The following is a 24,234-nucleotide window of genomic DNA, read 5'->3' on the forward strand; positions in this document are numbered from 1 at the left end:
AATTCCAAGCAGAGTCAACCAAGAAGCAAGAGAAACATTCACTTTTTTGCTCTACATACAATCAGAGCTTCTTCTGCTGCAGTTTTTTGTAACAGTTTGTAAAGGACGACCATGGCCAACCAGTCTGTGTACTTATTAGGAAAGTAGGATGCAATCTCCATAGCCTCTCAGGACGACAGGGCTGATGCCTCCCACTAGCAGAAGGATTCCTCAGCTCATACATAACAACATAAAGATTATTTGACTGCAATTCTTTCAAAAATCACACACGCCAATTGGAAGCACCCAGAAAATAACCAAGCCTTTGGCCACAACCTGAATGAATGCATCAAGATCACAACTCAGCTCATTTCTACACAGACAAGGCTACGAGAGGCCAACAGCAATCATTTATTTTCATTTCTGGACATTTCAGATGTGACACTTTCATAAACAAGCCCAAGGAACCATGGCCACATGAAATTCCTGTAAGACATCTCGACAATAGGTAGAAAAATCAGATTCTGGGACTAGTCATTAACTTCTAATTGGAAGAAAACCACAAGAAAGCTCCACAGACCTGCTCCAGGGCTGGCATGAAAAAGTGGGCAGTGGAGTAAACCTACCCAGTTATTTCCAGTCCCCTGCTTCCAGTGTCTCCTTTGCCAAAAGGAACTGAGATAAGCTCAGAAGCACTCAGACAGGCAGAAGACTTCCAAAAGATCCTGGCCACATGGCAAAAACAGTGTGAGGAATGGATGGTGCAGAGCCATGAGCCCCACAGAAGTATAAGGTAGGGGACAACCAACCTTGAAGTAGCAGAGCTCATAACAGAATCATAGAAGAATGGAGTCATTACGGTTGGAAAAGACCACTAAAATCACAGTGTCCAACCATGAACCCATCCCCATCATGACCACTCATGGAATCATTAAGGTTGGAAAAGACCTCCAAGATTCTCCAAGATTCTCCAGTCCAACCATCAGCCCACCCCACCATGCCCACCAACCATGTCCCTTAGTGCAGAGATGGGAACTGGGAGAAAGCCCTAAAAAAATCAGACATACCTCACAGGGACAGAATAAACAGGCTTCAAGAATTAACAAGTAGGATCCCATGAAAGACAGATCCAGTGGTCAGCAACCCTGCCCATGGCAGGGGGTTGGAACTTGATGATCTTTAAATTCCCCTCCAACCTAAGCCATTCCACGAAAGGATGAATGGGAGAAGAGTTAAGGAAAACTGGTGAGCCCTTAAAGACAATAATACAGGAGCATCTCAGTGCAAAAGAAGGACCAGGTTGGACATCAGGAAAAATTTCTTCTCCAAAAGAGTGGTTGGGCTGTGAGTGGAATGGGCTGTGCAGGAAGGTGGCTGAGTCACTGGAGGTGTTCAAGAACAAGGTGTTTAGACATGGTACTAAGGGACATGGTTTAGTGGGCAATACTGGTGGTAGGTGGACGTTGGACTGGTTGATCTCAGAGGTCCTTTCCAACCTTGGAGATCCTATGATTTTATGATCACGTTTAGCAGTCGCTCTGTGATTACAATGCAGTGAAATTGTGAGCATCCAAGGTCTCGCTCAGGCTGAAATCACTTCTGGGAAAATAATGAAAACGCTGCTGTAATTCAAATCATAAAGAATTAAAGAACAGGAGTATAATTAGCACCAGTCAACATACTTCTACAGGAAACGCATCTTGTCAAACAAATCTGATTTCATTCTTCACTGAGATTACAAGTCTGATTGGTAAGGGTAACCGTGTAGAGGCTAGAGGCTTTCAGAGCGCTGAACCAGGAGGCGTGACGGCGGCACGGGGACGCAGAGCAGCACTCCTCCCATCACCCAAAACACGCTGAAGGGATTAAGAGCTGATTAGCTGGCAAGTTTCATACAGCTGTTCCAAGCTCCGCCAACCTCAGAGGGTTCGGCAGGATCTGGCCCCAGGTTCATTTTCACCTTACAGCTGGAGAGGGATGAAGGAAGCTCATGCTGAAATATCTACTGCTGTCCCAGACTCACAGAGCATCCTCAGGTAAAGGATGTGGGATTCACCTCCCCTGATGTTAGCCATATGGAAACGTAATGCTTCTGCTCTAATGGAGTTGTTAATTTTCTACAGATAGTAATGTCAGAGAGAGAAGAGCCTCGGAAGACAAGCAGGAAGATCTAAAATAGCCACCCTAGACAGGTGGACCAAATTGCCCTCTGCAGGATGCTGTCTGAGAGGGTCTTCCCAGCAGCTTACATTAGAACTATCATTTTTGTACCAGTATTCCAATTGATCACATCATCCTCTAAGGCAAGCTGAGGCAGGGGTATGACCCTATAAATAATATAAAGTGTGCTGGGAAATGCCCAAAAAGCTGTGCTTGTCGTGCAAACGTCCCTGAAGGCACCGCTGCTGGGGGTCAGCAGAAGTAAGAACCAGACAGGGAAAACTCCAGGTGGCCCAAGTGACAAAGGGATGGGAAGCCGGGGAGAACTCCTGCACCCCTCACCTCCTGCCCAGCTCCAGCACAGCAGGACAGGAGCTCCCCCTCCACAATCACCTGGAAAAGTGGACACAGAACTGAGAAACAGCTGTAAGGACACTACTGAAGAAATGGCCACCCTTCCTTCCCTTCCATCGCTCCAACAGCAGGAGTGCGACCACTGTAAAAACCACTAAGACTGGAAAAGACCTCTAAGATCGTTCAGTCCAACCATCCACCTACCACCAATATTACCCACTAAACCACATCCACCCTCTCCTTAAACACCTCCAGGGACAGTGACCCCACTGCCAGCGAGGGCAGCCTGTTCCAGTGCCTGACCTCTCTTTCTGAGATGAAACTCTTCCTAATATCCAACCTGAATTCCTAATCTCCAACCCATTAATTCCACCACGTGCATTCCACCAAGTGCTGCTGAATGGGGGGCTCTTAATGGCAGGCATCATATGCAAGGATGACATTGGAATTACTATGCTACTGACAGTGCTCACTGCCCAGCCTGTGTTTTAGGGTTTTCAAGAGCTTTGGGAAACGTGCTCAAACTACAGCAGAAAAAACAAAAAAGGTTGGAGGTGTGCTGGAAGATGGAAAAGGGACATTCTCAGGCCCTTGCCCACCCCAAGGATAGGCAGCACTCCCCAGTGCCCCAGCAAATGGCAAATCCATCCTGAAAAATCCCCTAGCAATGGGGAGGGAGCAGCTGCTGCTGTCAGTGCCTTCTGGGCTTGTCACCACTGCCTCTTACCCCCTGCAGCCCCAGCCAGCCCTACTGACATCCAACACCGCCTCTGCCAAGTCAGCCCAGTTGGGTTCCCCCACTAATGCGAGCAGAAAAGCCATTCTTTGGGGGCTCCTCTAACACGCTGCCTCCTCCCCCCCGCCAAAAGTCTTAGTCAAAGCAAATGCCAGACCCATTAAGAGCAAAGGACCTCACAGCCAACAGAGGAATTCTTGGGCTTGATGGACTGTTTATAGAGTCTTTTATAGGAAGGATGGGTAACCTAATCCCAACTACAACATTTTTTATGCTGCTCTATGAGGGTTCAGCTGTGATTAAACTGTTGGCACAGTCCCATGGCACATAAAACCATGGAGACCAGCAAGTCTCATCCCTGTCGGAGCCCTGCAAATGCAAGTGAGAAAACTATTCCAAGCATTAAAGACCGCTGGGCCCTGCTGCCGTATCGGTGACACGGCTGCTCCCGCTGCAAGCATCACTGCTCGCACCTCCAACAGCTTCTGCTGTCTCAAGAGACCAAAATAAAAGCAGTGTGGCAGTCACTGTGCCGATCTCAAGCCGCAGTCCAGAGCAGTACAAAGGATGATCTCCCCCAGGACTCATTCCAGGTACCAGAAGCTGGACACAGGAGATGCAATGGCTGTTGCAAAAACACGCACTCGAGTGTGACAGGGGCTCCGTATCGTTCTCTCCAAGCAGCAGTCCTGGGAGCAGCACACAGCCTCCATCCTAAGATACCAACCAAATCCAATGGCAACATTTTGCTATTGGTTAGGCAGCTTAATTTTGAGTAAAATGGAGAAAAGAACCCCTGAGCTCACACCCTTCTGCCCTCACATACAAGGCCTGAGCCTTCCACGTTTCCACGGGGACTTGGAGAGCAGGGTTAGGAACACCAGATGAGTAGGGACCATCTCAGTGGGCTGGTGGGTGGGATTTCAGAGAGCAGAACATGTAAGAACCAGCGGGCACCAAGCCAGCATCTTCAGGCAGTTACAACACACTGTTTGTTTCGTTTTATTGTTATACAACTGTTACAGAACAAAGACTTCATTTTATTTTTGCTTTGTTGACTCATCCATCAGTTTGGTTGCCCTCATGCTACCCAGCTAAGGTCATCCCCCCGGGCCAGCACACACCTGCTCCAGGTGGGCTCCCAAGGCTCCTGTTGACTCATGCTATACGTGGTGCTACGAGATATGGTTTAATAGCCTGTGGTAGTAATGGTGATGGGAGGATGGTTGGACTAGATGATCTTGTATGTTCTTGTCAACGTTGTGATTCTATGACTCTATGGTGGCCTTTCACAGTTCAAACTCTGGAGCAAGCCAATTTCAAGCCCTTTTACTGCACAATCATAATCCAGTGAAAGACTTCACAAACCTCAGAACCCCTGCCTTGAGCATCCTCAGAAAAGGGACATGTCCCTCAGTGCACAGCAGCTCCCTTTATGTGGGATGGGACTTTGCCAGCAGTTTAAGTTTGGTCCAGCACGAGCCTGTAGTACATTCCTGTAGCCAACGGGAGGAGGCTTACGAGTGCTTTTCAATGCTATCACCTGATGCCATCAGCATCTGTGTGGTTTGTCCCTCCAGCAATGCACTGAGCCTGGACTCCTGGACGTACCCTGTGCAGGGAGATGGGAGCTCTGAAGAAATCCATGCAGCGTGTTCAGCCTGCTGGATGACGATGAGAGATGACAAGGGACAACCTGTCAGCTGCGGAGCCGGGGAGGAGCTGGGTGCTGTCAGACACGCTGGCTGAGGAAGCAGGGATGCCCTCTGATGGGGAAAGACAGGAGGGGAAAGCTGAAGAGCCCTCAAACATCTGGGGCTGCCCACGCTCCACACGCCCAAGCCCAGATGCGGCCAAGAGGCAAGGCACCACCCAGACACTGAGAGCCCAAAGGAGGGGACCGTGCTCCTCCAGAGCCCCGATGATCCCTGCCAGGAGACCCACAGAAGGGGTCGGCCCTTCTCAGCACCTCTGGCCACCAAGCAACTCAAGGCCAATGGATGGCACGCCCAGGGCTGACCTCAGCAGGACACCCCAGCCGCCAAGTTACTCCCGTTTTTAATTTTTCCCTGGATAGCCCACACACCAAGGACCTCCCAAACACATGGTAAAACGCCAGGTCAGCTTTCCAAAGGCTCAGCACCCACAAAAGGGAGCCCAGGTCATATTTAGGCCACACAAATTACAAGGAAAGACTTCTGCTTGGGGGTGACCCGCTTTGCTTCCTCTGGCATGAGACCCCACCTGGGAGGCACAGGCTCTGCTGGTCCCTCTTTGGCACTGTTAATTTCTCCACTGTGCCACTCCCAAACCTCCTGCAGCCCCAAACCCACTGGGCCACATCAGCCAGCCCCAAGCACAGAGACCCAGACGACAAACAGGAGCAGCTGCCAGCAAGCTCAGTGCTTCCAGAGGATCTGTGTTTATCAAAAGCTGTCGCTCTCCAGCCAGAACAGGTGTCAGTCACAGCAAAATCTCATGGCAGCTATTCAATATGAAGGCACAGAGTTTGACATCGGGGAAAAAGAAGGAAAAAAGAAAAAGAAAAAAAAAGCACCGTTGGCAATTTCTCTGCTCTCCATCTCTACTACAGCCCTGGTGGAAGGAAGGTGAAGGGCCAGGAAGAGAAGACGGCTTGCATCAGGGCAGCACAGTGACCTGAAGCAGGCATCTCCCCACCATAAGATGTTCAGAGCAGACCTGGCCACCTGTGCCACATCAGCCAGCTGCCCCAGGCTTTGTCCCACTCACGGACCTGCTAGCTGCTCAGAGATTTATGCTGAGAGTGACACAGAGCAGCCCCTGCACTGCCTGTGCAACACCTCCCACTAGCCAGACACCAACCCCTACTAACACTGCCAACATCCTAATTAGCACCTTCCCTGTGCCTACCCTGCTCCCGACTGCTCTGCATCTGTCTGAGGACATGGCACAGGACTTGGAGCATCTCTGAAGGTACAGCAGCAGTCCTACATACACCCCTTCCCCTCCGGAGCAGCTGGCACCGCCTGCTCCTGCAACCCATGCCAGTGCCCCTGCTGCTCTGCTATGTGTCTGCTGTCAGGGGATTTCCACACAGCATCAAGCACACTTTTGTGTTTATCCTTTCCAAGCCTCCACAGCAGTGCTAACATGCCGAGGACAGGAGAAGCCCAGAAGATCCCAGTTACGCTGGGGCTAGCACAACGCAATCTAGGTGAGAGGAGTGAGGCTTTGTCCCCAGGAGAGAAGTCCATGCCAGCCATCCCCGTGCCCCGAGCAGCACAAGCCACTCTCTGCTCCCCCTCCACAAGGCACAAATAACCAGCATGCATTTCCTCCTGGAGCTCAGCAAGTCGTGTGTCTGCCTGCACTCAGCACGCAGGTGCTATCTCGGTGTGCACGCATGCAGCTTGCAAGCTGGGGCGTGCACACAAAGGCTGCAAACAGGCACAAAACCCGCCACCTGCGCTCCGCAGAGGCGAGCACGCAGCTCGTGGGGTGCAGGATCCTGCAGGAGAGACACGCTGCAGGAAATGCTTTCCCCAAAGCTGGCATACCACAATTAACTCTCTGCAGCCTGGCCAGCACTCTCTCCCTGCAGGCAGAGCACCCAGCCACCTCCTACACCTTGTTTTATTCCATCCACGCTGCCCCCAGTTCACGCATTTCTCCTGCTTGCTTTGTCCCCTGATACCAGGGCAGGCTTAAAAAGTAAAACAAGGCAAAGATTTATTAAGTGAGGCTCACGGTAAAGGTTTCCGAGTTACAGTTGTGGAGCCTGGAAACAGGATTACAAGCAAAGCAAATCATAAAACGCGACTGTAACCTCGACACAGCAAGATGTGACCCCTCACGTGTTCCAGCCTATCTCACACCCAAGCATGTGGTGCGCACAGCCTGCAGGCTCACACCACTGCACAAACCTCTCCTGAGCTGCTCTTTCTTTATGCCTCGTGCTGCAGTCACCCCTCTGTTGCAACCATCTGGGACCACACTATCCTCCTCCATCAGATGGGCGATTCACATCACCCTCATCCCATGCAGCCCACCACAGAAATCAAACGCTGGACACAAACATGAGTAACTTTTCGCTGGCTGTGGAGGGCCCCAATGACTGCCATCTCCTTCCCAGGAGCACCAATCACTGTCCCATGCCTGAAGGGAGCAGAGAACAGTGGATCCAAGCAGAAATGATCTTGGCAGGAGTGGAGAAGGCTCCGTGGGGAGTTGAGAGTGGCCTGTCAGTATCTAAACGGGCTGTAAGAAAGAAGGGGACAGACTCCTCAGCAGGGTCTCTTGTGACAGGACGAGAGGAAGTGGCTTCCAACTAAAAGAGGGGATATTTAGATTAGATATAAGGAAGAAGTTTTTTACAGTGAGGGCGATGTGGCACTGCACAGGTTGCCCAGAGGGGTGGTGGTGCCCCATCTGTGGATGCCCAGAGCTGGAGGGGCTCTGAGCACTGATGGAGCTGTGGGTGTCCCTGCTCATTGCTGGGGAGCTCCCACTCAAACCATTCTATGATTGTATGATAAGAAGCTTCAAGACCATACAACGATGCATGCGAAGCTTCCCATCCACAGACATTTCCTATGACCCCCAGGCATCAGTGCTACAGGGGATGGAGATGCCTCCTCCCCCCTGCATCCCTCTGCTGAAATTGTTCAAACTCACAGAGGGTCTGGACCGCTCTCCCCCTCCCCTGCCTCACTGCACACAGCAGCACCGGCGGAGCACCGGGAAGACCCTCAGAGCTCATATGGGAGCAGAGCAAAGCCGAGCCCTTCGCTGCCCACCCCACAGCCGCCCCCTCCTCTCCCACCCCAAGGGCTCGGCAGCCAGCCACAAGCAGCCCAGGAACGGGGCCGCCGAGCCCATTGTTCCCTTTGTCTGGCCCTCAGAGCACGAGCCCGCGCTGCTCATGCCATCCCCTCCACCTCGGGGCCGTTCGCACGCCCGGCCGCCCTCGCTACCCCCGGCCCATGGGGTTGGGGCCCGCAGGGATTGGGAAGGCGCTGACCCCGGGAACGCGGCCCTGCGGACGGCGGAGGCCTCGCTGCAGCCTGGCTCCCCCTGCAGCAGGCCCTGCCACAGCCTTGCTGCTCCCTCGGCTCGCCTGAAGCAGGCCTGCACCCCACAACAGGCCCCGGCCCCCTGACACGTGGAGCAGGGTGGAGGAAAGTGCAAAGAGGTGTCTACCAGGCAGACTTTGGTCTTGCCCGGGATGCCCAAAAAAGCAAGGCCACGCAGTGTGCCCCGGGCTGGGCAGGCAGCACATGGGGTGCGAAACACATCCAGACCTCAACACTCAAGGCCTCAGGGTTAGGGTCAGCTGGGAGACCCTCTTAGAGAGCCCACAAAGCTCCACCAGGCTCACCAACAGGAGGGAGAGATCCACACAGAAACCCTCTGGGACCGCTGGAAGGTTCCCCAACAAGGAGGGTGAGACCCAAGCAGCAGGACCAGCCCTGCATAAGGCTCAGATCCTGCACAAAGAGGTCAGGAGGGTCCACGGCCGCAGCAGTGAGCAAAACAGAGCAACGTGAACCCCTCCATACCCAGAGAGGTGGCGATGCTCCATCCCTGCAGACACCCCAGGTCAGGCTGGTCAGAGCCCTCTCTGAGCAGCTGGTGGAGCTGTGGTGTCCCTGTTCATTCCAGGGGAGTTGGTCCAAATGGCTTTTAGGGTCCCATCCAGCTCAAGCCACTCTATGATTCCACGCTTTGCCATCAGCTTTGCCCTCATCAATGCTCTCCTCCACCGCCTCTCGGTGCCCCTTCAGAACACAACGCTGAGAGGCAAAATAAAACACACCACCCCATCTCCACCTCTTACACAGCCCATCCCAGGTCCACCCACCTCCACTGTACAGCCACCCCTGTCCTTTCCCAGCATTTCCCTCTTCTGAGCCGATGCTTTCAAAGAGCCATCCACAATGACTTTAAGATCTCTTTCGTAAAATGCTAATAAGTAATTTAAAGACTGCCACTGTGCATGCATGGGTTTAGGGTAATTTTTTCCATGCGAATCCCTTTTCATTCATCGCTGACTACGTATAATCTGCCACTTTATAGCCCGGTTATCCAGTGTCATGAGATCCTTTTACAACACTTTAAAGACAACCGTTGTTTTTATGGCAGAACGCTTTGGGTTGGAAGGGACCTTAAAGAACACCCGATTCCAACCCCCCCTGAATAATTCTGTATAATCTGCAAACTTTCTTGCCGCACAGTTCCCACCCCTCTCTCGCACGCTTATAAATACATTGCAAAGCACAAGCCTCACGCTGACCCCCATCCATTGGGAAAAATGACTCTTTGTTTCCCCTTCTTTAAGCAGATTTTAATCCATAAGAGCGCCCTTGCTCTGAAATTACTAGTCTGGAGCTACCGAGATCACCCAGGGAGCTCTCCTTAAAGCATGCGTGCCCTGTCTGCTCCGGCCCCAATACCCATTTTCCCCATTTACTCTATAAAATGTGACCTCCTCCGCCGACACTTCAGCACTGGGGCAGTCCTTCTGCAAACCCCCCCATCCCCAAACACTGCCGTTTTGCAGGGGGGAAATGGAAGCTGTCCCCGACTGCTCCTTTCCGATCATTTTTAACTTCGCCCCCTCTGATTTCCCAATTCTGTTTTTCTGTTGGTTTGGGGTTTGTTTGTTTGGGTTTTTCTTTTTTTTCCCACAAGTTATTCTTAAAACCCCTCTTACTCTGCCATATACGGGCTCACATCCACCACCCCACAGCGTGTATGTGTTTCTGTTTTCCTCTTTTAGACATCACGTCCACATTCTGAAGAACATCCGTTCGCCTCCGCCGATATCCTCCAGTTTGCTGTGATTTTGCGGACGCGATGTCCGCCCCTGAGTAAGGTAAGGCTTGAAGTGAAAAGAAGGTAATTTATCAGACCTCATTAATAAAGCTGCTTAAACTTCTGGAGCTCACCAGCCCTTCCTCCTTCCCACCTGGAGACGGCACTGAGCTGCAGCACAGCTGCTCCCACGGAGCCGGTCCGGGACTACATCAAGAGATCCTGCTCTCATGGGCTCTCTGAAGAGCTGCAATTATTCACAGTCACTAAAACTGTAATTTCTGAATAACGCCCCTTTGTGACATTTATTCGGTTTCGACGGAGGCAAGCACCATCTGCAATTACAGCCACGCTTTCTGCCCTCGCAGCCTGTTTAATCTCCCTTAACATTCAGCAATCAGTGCCACGACTCGGGTCAGAGGGGTAACCGAGATCTAACGCCGCTCCTTCATCCACAAGCACTGAAATTCAGAGAAGGGCTGACAGCACGGCGTGAGGCTTCTGTCCTCCCTCGCCTCCACGCTGCTCAGCTCCGGCGCCTGCACCCTGGCACAAATCACCTCCCATCCCGCACAGACACACAACAGCAATATCAAATCCCGCTATTGATGCATCTCTGCAAGCCCCGAAGAGCCACATCCCTGCTGCGAGTGCCAGGTCCTGCACACGTCAGCCTGTTATCACAGGAGGCCCCATCTTTTCCCCCCTTATCTCACTGCTGAACTTTTGCCTTCGAGGATCTCCCTGTTGCACGCAGCAGGGAATGGCCAGCCGTGTTTCACCCTGGCGTTCCAGCGAGACAGAAGAAGATGAGAGCTCACTGAGTCTTTTTAGTAAAACCTGATTTTCTCCAAGACAGGAACTTCGTGCCTGCTGCCAGCCGGGCTCACACACAAGCACCCACCTCTCAGCCCAGCGTGGCGTGGCTGGGCTGTGGGTGCATGTTAGGGCAGGAGCAGTGGACTCGAACTCATTTATCACCGCTGCGGCTGTGCTCGCACAAAAGCAGAAAGCCGAGGACCCGGTATTTACCCACCTTCTCCAGCAGGTTTTGCAGTTACATCGGTGTCCACCCTTCTTTACAGCCGCTGCAGGTATGTGTACACAAACAACGAGTGCAGGCAGATCCTTCAGCACAGCAGACCCCCACTCCCAGCCATAGCAGATAGCCCCTCAGTAACACCCCCAAAGCACTGCTGTACTTGCATCACCCCACGTCCTTCTCCAAAGCGCTCCCAGGACATGGGTGGCCCTGGAGCTGTGCCACTCCAAGCCATGTCCCCATGGCTGGCTTCTCATAGTCCTGTCCCCAAGGCATCTCCCTCTAGCACCCCCTCCCTGGGCTTGGATCAACCTATCTGGAATTACAGCAGGGTCTGGGAGCAATTGGGAGAAGCAGAGTGTCCCTGCAACCTCAACTACTACATGGATATCTGAACTGGGCACCAGCATATCGGTCTACTCCCAACTGCCCCAGCGATGCAGCATGCACCTCGTCAAAAATTAACCCAGGGAATGGAGCCCGGAGGGAAGGCAGAGCACACAGAGAGGTACCACAGACCCAAAATCAAGGTCTCTGCTTCACACCTCAGTGCAGTTTTACAGTGTTTGTTTCCAGCCTGGTCTCAGCACTGGATAAATCAAGCACTGAGCTAACTGGCACTGCTCCTTTGCCTCTGGGGCCGGAGGAGGTGATGGAAGAGCTCCGCAATGGTTCACTCCTGGGCCACACGGGCACGAGAGGGGAGACTGCACTGAACACTACAATATGCTACAGCACACATAGAACACAGCACACCCCATCTCAAGCGCGTGTACGCAGCTCAAAAAGTGCATCATGTGTCTTATATACATTACACCCCATGACAACTATGCACGAACAAGCAGCTCCTGCCTCCAGCTTGCAGCAGCAACAGGACCCCCTGCCCGCCCCACACCCCACGCTTTGGAGCCCACAGCCCCGCGCTCTCACAGATAGGAGGGCCATCTCATTTCTCCTTCCACATTTTTTGGCACGGAGCTGGCTTTCCTCCAGCCCTCGGGAAACTTGCCAGCACTGCAAGGTTTACGAAAAGTTAACTCCAAAGAGGGGGTGAAGAGTGCCTTCATTTTATTTTTTTTTCCCCTGGAGTGTGATTTGAAAACGCACAGCTCTCCCATCCTCATCCTCCCCCCCCCCCCCAGATACCTTGGAAGCATCCCTGCTCCAGACACGCCGTGCCACGCAAGCAGCACACGCGAGCAGCAGCACAAAGAGGGCCGTCAGCGATAGCAGCACTGTTACCAATGGTGTGGTGTGGGATCCAGACCCTTCCAGCACTCCTTTGTTCTTGAATTTCTTTCTTAAAACACACACACACACACACAAAAAAAAACTTCCCTTCCATAAGCCTGAACTTTCCCAGCCGCAGAGAGATACCTTGCAACAGCCTGAACAACTGTATGCAACTCTTACCCTCTGCTTTATGTACGTTGTCATCCACCTCCCTGTTTTCCATATTGATTTATGTCTCACGTTCTTTTCACATTTCCTTCCAGCAGAGACGTTTTTTACCCCAGCAAACGCTCCTCCCGAGCCCAGGACACGCATTCTGCCGGCCATGGAGTAATCAACTTCCAATTTCCATGCACACTCCTGTTTATATTTCCTTCCCTATCGGCTTTGTTTCTAATTAAGGTTTGCTAAATGCACGAGCATATATAGTGCACAGAGAAATATAAAGCATGTAGATAAATAAACACCGCGCACACACGCGCACTGACTGAGGCTGCCTTCTCACTGCGCTTTCAACCACGGATCCCAAAGCACTTTGTCATGTTCATTAACAAAACCTCGCAGCTCCCTTGGGAGGGACGCTTGTATTATTTTACGCCTTGTAATTAGGCAAACTGAGGCACAGAGGAGACGAGTGAAATTACCAGCATTACGGCAAAGCTCTGGAGCAGAGCTGAAAACAGGGCTCGGGAGGAACGTTCCCTGGGCAAACCACCAGATTGGAGCTGGATGAGCTCTACGCTCCCCACGTTGGCCATGGATATGGTGGGGAATGTGCCAGAGATAGTGACAGGGACATTGCCAACGCGGGACGTGGCTGCGGCCGCCGTGCCTTCGGTCATCACCCACTGTTGGAGTCACTGCCCACACCAACGGGGTGCACCAGGAGAAGCAGATAGACGCTGAGCCTGAAATGGCAGCTCTCAAAGGGAAGGATGGAGCAAAGCAGCACCCAGGGAGCTCAGCCCACGCTCTCCTGCCGCGTCGGCTCTGCAGAAGGAGAGGAAGGCCAGGGCATGGCTCGCACAGCCCCAAGACACGCATAGCACCACAGAAGGATGCAGCACAACAAACCTCCTGTGAGGAACTCAAACCTCGGATGCGGACGGCCATCAGACCTTCAGCTCTCACCCCACAGCATCCCCACCGCTGGGAGTGCATCTCACGTCCACCGCCTTGGTGACCTCCCCCATCCACAGACATCCCTTCCCCATCCCTCGGAACGAGCATTGCACACCCAGCCCCGCAGCCATGGCGGTGGGAAGGTCAATCCGTTCCTCTTGTTTCCAAGCAAAGGACGGCCCCGTACCACCCAACACCTCCTGACGGGGTCCCACACCCCCACAGGAAGCTTCCAGCCCCCATCCCAGGATGGGTCTCCCCATCCCCAGTGTGGCCGAGGGCTCTGAGCACGAACACTGCTGTGAACGTGGCTGCTGCGGGCAGCTTAGGCCACACGTCCCACTTGGACATGTGCTCCCACAAACGCGCTCATCACCCCCCCCCAACCCCTAATTAAAACCATACCACGCTCATTTGAATAGCATAGCTGGCTAGCGCTCTCCGCTGCAACGTAAATAGTCCTATTTATGCCAAGCTCCCATATTGTAAATATCACGATGTATAGCCGGCCAACCCATGAGTCATCTCCCAAAACTCCAACTTAATAAATGGTGCCTCATCCACTGCTCCAGACAAACACCGTCCGGACGTCTCCCACCACCTCCACACCCAACGCAGCAGCAAAGCGCAGCCCCACGGAGCCCCCCGACCTCCACGGCACCGCAGGCGTGGCTGGGATGCGATGCGTCGGGACCCCAAGATGGGAATCCGGCGTGGGGCTCCCAGCCATGCAGCCAGTCCTCAATGGGAATCCAGCCCTCGGCCGTACACCCATCCCTCGGCCACGCACCCACCTGCCGCTGCCGCTGCTTTGTCTCAGCCCCGGGGAGACCCTACGGGGGAGCGGCTGGGGGACGCATTTGGCCTCGCTCAGGGGGACCCCAAAGCCTCTCCCCAGCATCCCCGGGAAAGGGGCTCGGCGGTTCCCAGCGGGAGGTGCGGTGGGAGATGCCCACCTCGGTACGGGGATGGCGGAGGGAAGGGAAGGGCCGGGGTTGGGGTTGGGGGGGAAGGCTCCACCTGGGGCAGCACTTCCCCAAAACTTCGCCTTCCCTCCGTCTCTCCCCCCTTCCCCCCCACACCCCACACCCCTAGGAAGGGGTGCGGCGTGGAGGGAGGGGGAGGGCCGAGGGCCACCCCTCGATTAATTAAATAAATAATAATAAACGAGAGAAAGAAAAGAAGGGGGGAAAAAAATCGCGAAATAAGAACGATCATCATAATAAAGAGGGGTTCTGCCCCGGAAAGGCCCCTTCCTTACCTTCCACGGCGGCGAGCAGAGGCAAGAGGGCGAGGGGCAAACAGCAGAACCACAACGGCCCCATGGTGCGCTCCGGGCCGGGCATCAGAAGCGGCGGCGGAGCTCCATGGAGGCGGCGGAGCGCAGAGCCGAGCCCCTCGCTGGGGCTGGGGCCGCCGCCGGCGCGGGCACGGCCGCGGGCACGGAGCGCACCGCCGGCCCCGCCGCCCCGACCGGGCCGAGCCACCGCCGCCGCCGCGCGGGGGAGCGCCCCGCGCCGCCCTCCCCGCCCCGGGGGCGCCGCGCTGCCGGAGGGGGCGGCGGGCGGAGGGCGGAGGAGCGGGGAGCGGCGGCGGCGCGGGGGGCGGTGGGGAGCGGCGGAGGTGCGGGGCCGGCGGAGGGGGGCGAGGAGGGAGGCGGCTCCCCCTGCGCCAAACGATGGTTTCTCCCGGAGCTGTCGATCATCCAGAGAAAGCCGTGATTTCAGCCCAAATCTTCCTCTCGGGGTTGAGTGAGCGCTGCGAAAGCCGGAGGGGGGGTGGAGAAAAGGGGGGGAGCTCCCGGAGGGCCGGAGGGATGCCCCCGCCTCCGCCCTTCCCACCGCCCCGCTGCTCTGTCGGGGGCGGCACGGACCCGTCGGCCTCCGCCCCGCTGCGGTTGGGCACCTCGGAGCTCAGCGCCGTCCCGGGTTTGGGGCGTCCCCGTGCTCCGCATCACCCCCATACCGGAGCTGTGCCTGCCCGATCCTCGCCCCGAGGCGTCCACGGGCCCAGAAAACGCGGCTGGTGTGGAGCGTCCCGTGGGGGGCACAAAGAGGTCCGGCAGATGCCCGCAGAGGGACAGCAGGAGTTGGGGGCGGGAGGCTCAGCTCGGCTCTGAGCCACGGACCCTCTGGGGTTACCGACCCAGGTGAGCTGGGAGCAGGAATTCCTTCATTTCCAACTTACAAGTGTTACTTACAGTCCCCCGTCGGACAAAGATGGGGTCAGGTGGGATCTCCACACTGAGACCCAGCTCCTCTTCTCCATTGCAACACCCAATACCCATAGTTGCCATGATCCCAGTCTACCCACCAAGAGGCATGGGAGGAATGGGCTTTGTCTCACCGTGCTCTTCCTCATCACCCTGCCTCACCAGCAGCTCGGACATCTGGAGATCGTGCCCTGACCCCGTGCAGGTAACTCATTTTGTGTCTGGGGGAAGGTCAAGGCTCCGTGACAACGTTGGCCAAAACCAGGCCACTTTCCTAACTCAGTGTGGCCAACTGTAGGCTCTGATCCCCTCTGGGAGCTCCTATAGCTCCCGAGCATCCCCAGAGCTGTCGCTGCTGGAGTAGACCGCACAGATTTATTGTCTGACTGCAGCAGTGTTCTGAAGCTCGTATGTTCTCCTTTGGAGATGGGTTTGTCCCCAAAGATGCTATTCAGAGGCACTCGTGAACTGTGAGCACTGCTCCCACCTCGTGTCCTCGCTCTGCCCCTAGGAAGGGCTTTGGATGATCAGTGTCCCACCAGCCCCCAACCCCTGTCCTGCATCCCACATGGGCTCAGCAGCCCAGACTGGACAAGTGAAAGCCACCAAATACCATCCCACGGTGTTGCCACACTTCCCATGATGCTCTTTTGTTCCACCCCAAACCTATTTTAGTGCCTCCATAAAGGACAGTCACGGACCACAGGAGCTGATGCTCTCCTTGCTGCCATCGGGTGTCATTTGGAACTGACCTCCCACCTTAGGAGCGAGGTCCATTGGTTCTGCCCTGATTGCTGCACCCGTGGGACGCTGAAATCCTGCTGCAGAGAGAAAGTCGTGCCTGGGAAAAGCAGCAGCACCGGGGTTACAGAAATGGGGCAGCCACCACTTCAATTGCGCGTGTTTGCTTCCTATCAAAAGATGGTTCCCAGGCAGACAAGAGCCACAAGAGATGGCATCTAGAGGACATTAAAGCGGGTTTGATGGTGACTCATTGCATGCAGCATTTACAGTTCCCGGTGCAGGAAGAACAGGTTGTATTTGCACATGAAGCCTTTGGCTCATCACACCTGGAGGAGGCGTCTCTGTGTCAGTCTGTGGGGTTAAAGAGGTGCGGCGGGTGGGAGGGAGATGCAGAGGGAAGGGATGAGGCCACCTCCTCCCCACTGGACAGGATGAGCTCCTCCAGCACCACCTACACGCTGCGATTTGGGCTGGATCTCCGGGATCCAGAGCTGCTTCGACCAAAACACTCATAGAATCGTTAAGGTTGGAAAAGACCTCGGCGTGGTGCAGCCATCAACCCACCCCTACCGTTCCCACCAAGCCACGTCCCTTAGAGGGAATGGGACGTTAAATTGGGATGGAGAACGGGTTACCCCGGTGGCACCTAGAGCCATAAATCTGCCTGCAGGCACCCGCTGAGCGCCGACAGGGGGACGTCCCGTGGGGAACCGGCACCTCGCTGACGTCCCCGCGTGCAGCAGGAAAGCTCTCAGCTCCCGGCTGAATCCCTCGGGCTCCGTGCAGCTTCCAGGGGCAGGTTGGGAGGAGGGAAATGCCAGCATATTTGTACAGAAATTGGAGTCTCCCTGCAGCAGCAAATCCCATAAAAGCAAAACCCAAGTGAAAAGCAGCTTCAGCTGTTCTGGCTCTGGCTGTGACGGGCTTGGCCCCAGGCCAGTGAGTTAATTCTGCCTATTAACTAATAGTATAGTATTGTCGGCAAAGGCTCATTGCTAAACTTATGTTTTTAAGATATCACTTATCATTCAAACACTTAACTCTTGATCCTCGAACATGTACAGGCACCATGTAGCCCTGCAGCCATGCTGCAGATAACCAAAGGCACCGCTGGCTGGGGGGGGGAGGGGGGGGGGCAGGCTGTGTTTAACCCTTTTTCCCCTATCTGGATGATAAATGGTCTGAAGTAGCGCTGCCCAAAGGCGAGCAGCCACTGCTTTGCACCTGCTCTGTGTTCCCAATCAGGGATGCAGGAGCTGTTCCCAATAGCACTCAGTGAAGGCCACAGAGAGTCAATCTATGTGATCACAGACTGATCCCAAGAATGGACCCCTCTGTCTTAGAGTCACAGAACCATTAAGATTGCAAAAGACCACTAAGATCATCCAGTCCAACCCCAACACATGCCCACTGTCCTCCCTTGCCTCCCCCCCCCCACCCCCAACCACCACCCCAAATGCTCTGCAGCCCGGCACAGAACCAAGCCCAGTCCTTTGGGATGAAGGCTGTGAGCAGCAGTGATGCCCCAGGCTACCAGGGCTGCCCTGGCCCCATCCCCTGGCCTATATGGTAAGGGCACATTAAGCAGGGTGCTCCCTTCCAGCCCAGCTCCCACAGTAGATTTAGGGGATCTGGGGGGCTCCAACCTCATCCAAGCAGAGCACTGCCTGACCCCACTTGGGGGCTTCTGGCAGAGCTCAAGCAAGATAAGGCTGTGAGTGTGCTCTGCGCAGATAGCTGGCGTTGGGTGCCTTGTGCTGAAATGTGACACTGGAAGCTGTTCTTGCTCAACCTGTTTGGCTTGTTGTGGGGTCCTAACGGAGGAAGCAGCTCCCTTCAGCACTCCTCCAGCATTTCCGAGCTCTGCTGTTAAATGATACGTGCACACCGTGAGTTTTGATGCCACCTGGGACCAGAAGTGGAGCTGCGGTGGAGAAGCAGAAAGGAGGAAGGCAAGAGGATGGCGTGGGTGACCCAAGCATCATCCTGCACCAGGACCCCAGGGATGCTCAGAGCCATGGGATCTCATCTCTGCAGAAGGAAAAGTGTGGCTGCAGACAGCAATGAGCGAAAGGTACCTTGGTTTCTGTTGCTGTTGCCTTAGATTTTAGAGCCTTGGGCTAATTTAGGAAGCAGAAGTCAACTGGTAGATTGTGATAAAGATTTGAAGAGGGTTGCACGCCTAAAATGAATGGAACTTCTGAATGGTATCCATGGGAACAAATTAAATAGAAGAGGCACTTTTGAAGCATTTAAAACAGATTTAGAAAGCTGGAATTGGGCAGGAAACTTTGGGTATTTTGCTCAACAGCTAATCTGACACCAAATTATGATGACAGTCGGAGCCGAATCAACCTTGTTTGAGATCCTGCAGAAATTACCTGGTCATGGCTGCATGCTCGCCGTTAACAGAGGAACATTTGGAAAGATAAAGGTTGTAAAGTTGCCTCCTTTGGGGCTGCAAATATGTCAAACCTTCCCCCCCAAAAAAAAGCTTATATAAAGGAGGAGGATCTTACAAAGGCATCTTTTTAGAGATGTGTAAAAGAGAAGGATGTAACCCTTGCTGCCTTGTGGCAGGGCATCCTCAGCCCAGAATTCTTCTGGAAAATAGTTTTAAAGTTGCTCAAAGGAAGGTAGAAGAGCTGAAAAGTCAAACTCAGGTCTCTGGTTAATACTATGAGATTACAGGGTGGCATCCTCGAAATTGAAAATGCTGAAATGGCATTTAATGGGAAACTGGGGAGAAAATGACCTGTTTTTTGTCACTGCTGGTGTTAAAAGCAGGAGTTTTGCAAATGCTTATGAACACTATGGAAAAATGTAATCGTATGTGTTATGTTCAGGGCACTCATGAGCAAAACCCTGAGATAGCGTAGGTTGACGAGACAGCAAACATGGGATCAAAGACAACGGCGTGTTGTGAAATGGCTCTTTTCTGCTAAGAGGTGATTACTGTGAGAGGGCAGGAGCTGAAGGAGGAACCACATCTTTCACGACAGCAGATGAAAAGGAAACAGCATGTCTGGGTTGTTCTGAAGAGGAGCACACGAAGGGAGATGCGAGGGCATGGAGCAAGGTGTGCAGCGTGCAGACAAAAGCCCTCCAAGGTCTGCAGACAAAAGGTCAGGAGTGAGCAGGAGCAGTGCCACATGCTGTACAGCAGGCATATCTCATTGTCTCTTTGGCTGTGGGAATTTCCACTCTATTTTTTTTTTTTTTTTTGGCTAAAATGTGACTGAGCTGAAGCAAGCCATCATAGAATCAAGGCACTGGATTGGAAGGGACCTTAAACCTGACCCAGTTCCAACCCCTTGCCATGGGCTGGGTGCCCCCCACTAGATCAGGCTGCCCAGGCTCCAATCCATGGCCTTGGGCACCTCCAGGGATGGGGCACTCACAGCTGGCCTTCCAGCTGCCAGCACACACTGCTGGCTCGTGACAAACTCTTCATCCAACAGAGCATCCAACCACGTCCTTCTCTGCAGCGCTTCTCTCGGTGAGTTCTCCCACTCTGTACACATACCTGGGATTGCTTTGACCTGAGCACAGCACCCCGCACTTGGTTTTGTTGATCTTCATTTGGTTCATGAGCCCACCCAGGTCCCTCTGGATGGCATCCTTTCCTTCTGCTGTGTCAACTGCACCGCTCAGCTTGGTGCCATCAGCAAACTGCTGATCTCAATCCCACTGTCTGTGTCATTGATAACGATATTAAAGAGCACCAGTCCCAAGATGGACCCCTGGGGGGTACCACTCATCGCCAGCCTCCACCTGGACACACAGCCATCGACCACAGAAGTCCTGCAAGTGAGACAGATGCTGGCTCTGGCAAATTCATTCACATGCTCTTCACGCTAATACTTACTTACCTTCAGGAGCCGGCAGGAGACGGTTCTGGCGAGGGCTGAGGGGAAACACTGCCCAATTAGCAAAGATGGATGGAGCATGGAGCAGCCCATCCATCTGCTCCTTGGGCTGCTGCCCTGGTGACACAAAGGACCTGCCAGCAAGGCAGCACTCAGGTGACTCTAATTCCACTGACACGCTGCCACAGCACCAGCAGGTGAAGCAGAGCCCTGTCCTGCAGCAAGCTAAGCTTCCTGCCACCCTATCTTGGCACCAGAGAGGAGCAGGTGGCTTGGGGAAAGCTAACATGACACCAGCTTTTATGGGAGGCCCCAGGAAGACATGGGGGAGTAGGTATGAAGCAGAGGTTGTGATAATGGCAGAGTGAAAGACACTTGGCTAAGTGCTGTCTGCTAGGAAAGATACCGCAGGGCTTCTGGAAGGAGAGTCCTGCTTCACAAGTCCTTGGGGTAGGTCACAGAGGGCAAGCACATGTCATGGAATCACAGAATGGTTTGAGTTGGAAGGGACCCTTAAAGGCCATCAGGTCCAACCCCCTGCAGTGAACAAGGACGTTCATAGCTCCATCAGTGCTCAGAGCCCCTCCAGCCTGACCTTGGGTGTCTGCAGGGATGGGGATCCACCACCTCTCTGGGAATGTGGGTTACTGTACACTTTACCTGCTGGGATTTTCAAAGGCTTTCCATTCAGTGTCTTGTCAAAAAGTTTATTTGAAGAAAATAAGCAACGAAGAAGTACAATGGATGTTCTGTGTCTTTTTGACTAAGAGATGGTGGCAGAGGGTAGGAATAAGCTGTGGGTGCTGTAAGTGGAGCAGGTCACCAGTAGGTCTTACGGGGTCTGAGCTGGGACCCATCTTTCCCAACAGACTCAGAAGTGAGAGGGATAGGGTCAAGTAGGGAGGTGGCAGAGGATGAGCAGTGCACATGGGGAAAACAATCACACCTCACAAGAACCAAGACCATCAGACAAAGCTTGGATTAAGTTCATGAAGAAAAGATAAGTGCTCAGGAGGAGGTGATTCTCCACATGGGCAGGGGAGCTCCTTGGCAGAGGATGCTGTGGATGCAAGAAGCTCGCAGAGATTCACATGGAGACTGTACACGTTCTTGAAGCAGGGATCCAGGAAGACACTGGGAAATCCATGGGAACAAAGAAGGAGTTGGGACATCTTCAATATGGGTTGCTCTGGACTCATGCAGTCCACAGACTGACTCCTATCTGTGATTAAAACCCTTCCTGGGCACTCAGGAGATGCTGTGGGTTTGCCCCACAGACACTCCCTGGCACCAGCATGGCATTAGCATGGACAGGACCTCCAGCGTGGCCATGCCAACTGGCTGCTGGCCCTGTGTGCTCCAAGCTGAGCTCATGAGACATAGACTGCTGTATCCCATTACTCATCCGCAGGCTGTGATCAGATAGGTCTTTAATTTGATTTTAATTAAAACAACTCTTTACTTCTTCTATTCTTGAGATGGTTTGCATTCTGTCTGGAGGGCTGTGGTTGCCAAGAGGAAGAGCTGCTGCTGCAGCCTCGGGCTGGGGCTGCAAGAGATGAGCAATGGTGGGGTGCTGGAGCAACGGAGCAGGAGGCAGAGCAAACAGAGTCCTCCAGACACAGGACATGGACATACAGGGGTGTTGGGCCGGCTCTGCATGGAACACATTGCTCAGCAGAAAGGAACTAAATTAGCCCTGATTTACCTGGGAGGGCTGATAGTTCTTTTCAACTGGTTTTTAATTTGGAGTCAATTTCCAGGACTAGCTGTTCAGATGTCACTGAGATAAGTGATCTGTGTTTCTCCTCAGTCAAACAGGATTTTCCTTCTTTTCAGACAAGCAAAACTGTGCTCTCTAAGTAGATGTTCCAGCTAACGAGGTGTTAAGCATGTAAAGCCCCACTTTGTGGGGCTGCCTCGAGGGCAGATCCATCTGCTAGTAAACCAACTATCAGCACCAACTTTGTCCGCAGCTTCCAGGAACGACTTCAGATAAATAAGCTGTCCCAGGGCCAGGACCACGGAGAAACCTGGAAAATACAGCTACAAAAATAAGGCTCTATGTGATGCTACAGATGTGCTACATGGCTGCATGTGTTCCCTTTCTTCATGCCAAAGCAGGAGTGTGATGGCAAGGGGCATGTTTGGAGCAGACACTGTGGAGGCTCAGCAAAACAAGGGGTGTTCATTGAAAGGGACTTCTCCAGTCTTGTAGCGTGGACAAAACAATGACACGGTCTCCTCTGGCACATCAGCTGGACATCAAGGTTAGGAAGAAAGTCTAAAAAGAGGTTAAAGAAGACCAAGCAGTGTCAACTTCCTGCAAATGCAATATCTGGACACAAGGATGTCAGCATGAGATCCAAACATGGTGGATGGAAGATCTGAGATAGAGGAGGAACACAACATATCCCTTCAAAACAACCACCTTTGGCAGATGTCCTGCTGGCTGGACATTGCCGGGAGCTCCATAGTCCCTAGAGCATGTGGTAGGACAGTGGTAGGATACCATCGGCTCCAGGACCCTCCCATAAGGGCTGCAGCAATGTATGGAATCACAGAAGCACAGAACCAGTAAGGCTGGATAAAACCTCCAAGATCATCACATCCAACCATAAACCCATTCCCTCCATGCCCGCTCATACAATCATTAAGGTTGGAAAAGACCTCCAAGATCACTAAGTCCAACCCCAACCCATTCCACCATGCCCACTAAGCATGCCCCTCAGAGCCACATCTTTATGTTTCTTGGGTGCCTCCAGGGAGCCTGGTGCTTCAAACACAATGACAAGAGCAGGTTTGCTTCACTGGAAAATACCTGCCCACTCCCAGGATCCCACATCCCAAGATGCCCAGAATGGGGCCATCCACTGGGAGGTGAGCTGCGTTATCTGACAAAGGGGGATTATGCTGTGAAAACTGCTCGTTGGGGATTGTATATTAACAGGATATGCTCGGCTAGTTGACAGGAAGCAATAAAGTAATTTGAAGGAGACTGGGAAAGAGTGTGTGAGTTCCTGCGTCTGTGTTAAATCACGGCGCTAGATAAGCAAACAGTGCAGCCCCAGAGCCCCGTGCAGGAGGAGCTCTGCCAAGAGGGAGCTGGGCTGGAGCACGGGATGGCAGCAGACTGGGAGCAGGCAGCACCTCCCAGCCCTGTAGACTGCCAGGGCTCAGATCCTGCAATGAGGGGCTCAGGAAAGCCACCCCTCGCAGCAGAGCCATGTCTGGAGGAGAGCCAGGATGAGGAATACATGCAACTGGCAGTGAGTCCACAAGAGTGCAGGGCTCAGATTTAAGCACCCTGTTTGGATCCTGCTTTGTGTGTGTGTTGGTGAGCACAGCACTGAGCTCACCAGCCCTTCCTCAGCCTCCTGCATCTTGCTGGAATCAAATATAGCGAACGATCATCATTTTTTGCTCTCGTGGAGGCTTTGCTGGCCTGCATGAGGGGGCTGGAGGCTTTGCAGGTCATCTGGTGCAATCTCTGATCCTTTTCATCAGGAATGCTCTTTTGCACTCTGTGTGATTGCCCAGGGAACTTGCTGCCTCTGGACATGAGCTCTGCAGGATCTACAGAAGTGTGTCTGCGTTTGGTGGAGGCTGAAGACATACAGTTCTCTCTTCAGAAAATCAGAAATAAATAACATTTTTCCTACCTTTTTCTCTGCCATAGGCAAAACCAAAAAACGACACTGACCTGTGATGTGTTGAACTTTTTCCAATGTCTTAAGGACTCCTAGGCTGCAAGGCAGGAAATTTCCTGTGGCAATGGATTATGCTCCTCACTGTATCACTCTGAAGCACCTAATGATGTTCTCCCTGAGTAAGACTTTTTAGTGGATAGGGCACCAAGCCAGTGAGTTTTAGGCACTGGTATATCTGATCAACACATTCTCCAAGGAGCTAGCACCAAGAAAGTACTCACAGCTCTGCAGTGAGAAAGCTTCCCTGGACACCTCCATGCACAGGCAAATAAACCCTT

General features: G+C 53.3%; 1 protein-coding gene and 1 long non-coding RNA gene across 5 annotated transcripts in view; one reads left to right on the forward strand and one right to left on the reverse strand.

Moving 5' to 3' along the window:
* Window positions 1-14,863, reverse strand: part of EPHB2 (EPH receptor B2) — a 98,084-nt gene extending 83,221 nt beyond the window's left edge. For all 4 annotated transcript variants that reach the window (XM_015296838.4, XM_015296837.4, NM_206951.4 and 1 more), the window contains exon 1: window positions 14,683-14,863. In XM_015296838.4, coding sequence (XP_015152324.1) covers window positions 14,683-14,767 — 85 coding nt within the window. In that variant the 5' untranslated portion in view covers window positions 14,768-14,863. The remainder of the gene's footprint in view (window positions 1-14,682) is intronic.
* A 2,949-nt stretch (window positions 14,864-17,812) lies between these two features.
* LOC121107396 lies at window positions 17,813-23,252 on the forward strand. The gene is made up of 2 exons (XR_005841480.1): window positions 17,813-18,451; window positions 18,689-23,252. It is a non-coding gene; the product is annotated as an uncharacterized LOC121107396 (long non-coding RNA).
* The last annotated feature ends 982 nt before the right edge of the window (window positions 23,253-24,234 follow it).

The sequence above is a fragment of the Gallus gallus genome, chromosome 21 (assembly GCF_016699485.2).
Source record: "Gallus gallus isolate bGalGal1 chromosome 21, bGalGal1.mat.broiler.GRCg7b, whole genome shotgun sequence".
NCBI lineage: Eukaryota > Metazoa > Chordata > Aves > Galliformes > Phasianidae > Gallus > Gallus gallus.